General features: G+C 34.4%; 1 protein-coding gene across 2 annotated transcripts in view; it reads right to left on the reverse strand.

Annotated features, from left to right (window-relative positions):
• LOC117119136 (zinc finger B-box domain-containing protein 1-like) overlaps positions 1-4,912 on the reverse strand; it is a gene marked incomplete at its 3' end in the record, with an annotated part of 12,762 nt that overhangs the window by 6,948 nt on the left and 902 nt on the right. Inside the window, 4 exon segments of one of the 2 annotated variants that reach the window (XM_033263953.1) lie at positions 863-899; positions 2,301-2,415; positions 2,772-2,885; positions 3,039-3,127. In XM_033263953.1, coding sequence (XP_033119844.1) covers positions 863-899; positions 2,301-2,415; positions 2,772-2,885; positions 3,039-3,097 — 325 coding nt within the window. 2 annotated transcript variants of the gene reach the window in all.

Raw genomic sequence — 4,912 nt, forward strand, 5'->3', positions numbered from 1 at the left:
TGGGCCCAATCGTCTATCACCCGACGTTTTCATTACGATTATCAAGAACGTACACAATCTATGCCTGGGCTAGACTTAGCTTGCTGTCGTCACTCTGCTACGTATACTACACTACAACCGCATAACAAAGAGAGCGACCCACGTGGTGCATTCTTAAATATTACACACATTATTTAATTGTATTAGACGATAACACGATATCATTGATTGAACGATCTAACTAGGCCTACCCTTGCATCGTAGTAATACTGAAATAGGCCTTGCTTAGGCCTCATGTTTTTGTGGAAAGCTAGATAGTCGTTATGTACCCGACAGTCGGCTGCCTTTATATTTCCACCTGTTTTCAGTTTGCATTCAAAGGGTACATTGCTGCACAGCCAACTGTCGGGGATATAGTACCTTCATATGACTACTCATACGTATACAACAGAAAAAAACGTCGCATGGACTAAGTGAAAAATAGAGATCTAAATGAAGAAACGATGTATTTCAGCAAGTATTAAAACATTTTAGTTTTATTTTAGGCCTTCTTCAAAATACCTATGCCTACAGCAGATGATTTTTTTGCCGTAAAACCAAAATAGTTTCATCCATGCCGACATTCCAGTCGGTTAGCGTGAGCCCTGACTGAACTCTGCAGAAACTTCACATCGATCTTCGCATCGCGATGTAAAACAAAATGTCGGAAAACTTTTCTTTGACGCAAGCGCATTTGCATAAATGTCTACACACACACATACACACTACACACAATAAAAAACATAGGAAATAGCAAGAGTGATTACAATAGTTCCTATTGCATTACATGCATAGGAACTAAAAATTCTACAGATACCAAAAAATATTTGATTGATGCACTTACTTAGAGGTTCATCTTTTAAAACTGTTATTTTCTTGGACTGAAAAGAGAAAAATTGTGTTATTTATACTAGTAGTGTTCAGACGGGCTTCTGTCTGAAGTTACGAGACATAACATTTTATGCACACGTTACTTTCAATGAGTAGTACACAATGCTTACTGTACCCAAGGCATAATGTATTTCTTCACTTCAAAGCTTGTCAATTAATTCAAGACTAGTTCAAAGGCGAACGTACGACCTAGGTTGAAACTGCCGACTCAACCATATGCAGATCCAGAAGTAAGTATGTAAATTTTCCAGAGTGATAGTCACCACTTTTGTTGTGTAACAACAATTATGTTGCACACAAATTCTTGAAATTTTAAACAATTATGACAACTTAGTGTCTACAAAGGTTTACACATCAAAGCAAAATGGTATTTTGGCGCTCATCTGTAGGTCATTATCTTTTCAAAAAATTTGAGGCCATAATAAAGGTCATATTTACTTGCGAGCTCTGAAGTAAGTGCGTCTACCTGGCGCTACGCTCAGCATGTATTTCTTACATTCTTTGTGTACACGGAGGTAGCACACCCACCCCGCCTGAGACTTCTTAGGAGTAAAGTGTCTGTAGTAACTTTGAAATAACTTAATACAAAGAGCGTCTTCACAGACACTACCCAGGGCTTACGACAAGGAACTGCTACTTCAGAGCTTCTGTCTAACTCGTACAAACGTGCCTATTGTTTTGTTTTTATTACATTAAAAAATAAATATCCAGATTAAAATAACACCTATTTGGTCTACTGCTTAGAACCCTGAACAAACAGCAGACAATGCAAGGTAAAAGAAAATTTGTATATATACAGTATAATAGGCTATGTAATAAAAGTGGTTCAACTAACTAAGTTGATTATTAGGTACCCTGGATGCTGGACACTGGATGGGGTTTATGAATGCTACACCCAAGATTATGTATCCTGAGTGTCATAAAAAATCTCTTTCATATTGTAAATTTGTATTGTAAATTTGTATTCTTGCCTATTTTATTGTAATGAGCATTTGAACATTCTTTTTAAATTGAATTTGTGCAATATAAATCAATAAATTCTTATTATTAATAATAATGTGAAATTATTTGGGTCATGGAAATTATAATTAAAAGAGCCTACACTCATATTTGCAGTATATAATTCCATTTCTTTATAGTACAAAATTACAATATAAAAATTACCATCCTACCTAAACATATGCATGCAATAAAAAAAAACTTGATATTATTATGCATTTATTAAAAATTTGTAAAATATTCAACAATAAAATGTTTTACGATTTCCATTTTAGTCTTGAGTCAACAAAATAAACTGAAAATTATTTAAAACCATGAATACAAATGTAGCTTTATGATTAATTACAAATCAAAACAAATATCATAACAAAAAAAACCCATAAAGACCTTACCTTGGATGATCGAGGCATTTCAGTGATTCTATTAGATTTCCTGCTGCTCTTAGGTGCCTGCGTTGTCAATGATCCTGCTTTACCAGATCGCCAATATCCACCACTGCCCTGTCTTCTGTTAAAAAAACATAACAAAATTTAAAACCAAAAAATTTGGGAAAAAATATAATAATTGTATACATCTCCTGCTTCAAATTGCAATTTGTGAAAACCTTTGGAGCATTGGTTTTTTTATTAAAATATATATTAATATTGATTGCGACACAAGCTCTTAAAAATGATGTCGGAAATTTGAACAATTTCACTTGCGGTCTTGGACAAGGCAAACACTATGGAATTCTCTCCGAGGGGACTGGTATGTTTTCCATAGGTGTTTGTTATAACTAGTAAAATAACGTGAAATGCAAAAGCGTTGTTCACTATCGGCATGATATATATAAAACTGACATTGCTACTAGAATTTCAACCTACTCTCGTTCTTGTTTCTCTTGACTCATCGTCATTTTTAGTTCACGAAGGCGCTCTTCCATTCTCCGGCTATCCACCTCCAATTGTCGAGTTGCTGATTTTGAGGCATTGAAGTTCCTTAAAAATAATATGACAATGAGAAATGTATTTTAAACACCAATTATCATACATTACATTCATTTATAATAGAATGCATGAATAATAACATTTAGGCTGCACATCAACCACATTACTCACACACCACCATGCATTAATATTAATAATACTTACCTTAATTTAGTTGAAAGCGTATCTTTGGTCGATGTGTTAAATGGCCTCATTGCTGACATGTTCTCTGTTGTTTGAGGTTGCTGTTACTACTGAAAAAATATAAAGTAAAATAATTAAAAATTACTGATAAATTAAATTAAAACAAAATAATTATCATTCAATGCATAATTAATAGCCTACACTGTCATACTAATATTAATATAGGCACTGCTGAGTTCAGTGCAGGCCTGCTTCTAGGTATAATGTGTTCGGATCAAAAATGCATTCCGTGGACCCCAGGTATCCAACTGAGGCCCAATATTCTCCAATTAATGGCTTACAATTTAGAGTTTGGTTTATCACATTGTGAATATATTTACCGGCCTCAGCTGTATACCATTACCAGTGGTCCATGGATCACACTTTATCCAAGGTTTACTAAGGCCTAGCCTAGGCAAAAAGACAATCAAAATAACAATCTGCACTGTTCTGTTGCCTGGATTTATTTTCATTTCATTTCATTTATTCCGCAAACAAATTACAATACAAACAAGAATAACAACAGACCAAAAGCCAGAGACAGGATAAACAAACAGCAAACTAAGTTGCTATAGTTTCCACTGATTTAACATTAAATTAATATAGGCCTGGGCTAGGTCTGGTATAGGCGGGATCCAGTCAAGTCGCCCCCTTGTAAAGTCGCCCCTTACAAAGTCGTCCCCTACAAAGTCGCCCCCTAACCAAGTCTCAACTGTCAAGTCGCCCCTAGCAAAGTCGCCCCCTAACAAAGTCGCCCCCTAACAAAGTCGCCCCCTTGACTAATACTGAATATTATTATCATCAAATAACACGCTGGCTCGCACTTTGGCAACACTCTTTGGCAGTCAACTCGCCCTTAGAAAACCCGCCCTTGGAAACTTGCCCCATAAAAAAATGTACACTTCCTAGACCATGCAGTCTTCAAAATAAAAATTGTAACCTTTGGTAATCAACTACATTTTCCACATACATAGAAATTTTTGAAACTTTATTAAAAAAACCTAAACCATAATCCACCACTATAGATACTTTTTAACAAAAATGAAAAATTACGACTTTGTTACCCAATGAGAAGTGTTCTAATATAGACAATGGGTCGTGTCTCATATAATATTTGTTATATTTTTATTATTCATTATTTTCACTTGACTCGCATAAATAAGTTTGTTCGAAGAACATTTATATGCAGTTGTACTTCGCAGCACTTCACTTGCAATTTGCAATTTCTAGTATATGCAATTATATGTTGATAATCGTGTTGTATTATCAGGTCTTTATGCTGCAAATTACTTAATGTGATTCTAAGAAATTCAATGGCATTATTACTGCGATGAGTTTGCAAAAAAAATCAGTGGAAGAAAAGAAGAATGTTGATAATATTAATATACTGCCAAATTTTATTATATTTTTCGTAATATTATTAAAGCTTACAGTATTTGATGCTTTATATTTTGTTGTATATTATTTCTAGGCCTATACGTTCTTAAATGATTGATTGATTTAAAGCAGAAAGTATATAAACGCCACATCACATTACAGTATTGATGCCCCGTCTGACAGCACTCAAAATTTCCGACTGACGCTGACAAGCTGCCGACCGACTCTGGTTTTTTTTTTTTCAGTGATTTCGTTTATTATTTTAGAAAAAAAAAACATGAAATACATCGCCCTAAAATCAAGAACTTTAACTGTAAACGCCCTTCATTGAGAAGATAACAATAGAACGAGCAATAATACTGTTATAACACACAACAGAGGTTAATGATCATAATCAATGTCTGTATTACGCTTATGTAAAATAATTAATAGACAATAAAACAACACGTCGTATAGGCCATGGCCACAGAGCCTACATT

The sequence above is a fragment of the Anneissia japonica genome, unplaced genomic scaffold, assembly GCF_011630105.1.
Source record: "Anneissia japonica isolate Jap-2015-1 unplaced genomic scaffold, ASM1163010v1 scaffold1792_len1028045_cov167, whole genome shotgun sequence".
Classification (NCBI taxonomy): Eukaryota; Metazoa; Echinodermata; class Crinoidea; order Comatulida; family Comatulidae; genus Anneissia; species Anneissia japonica.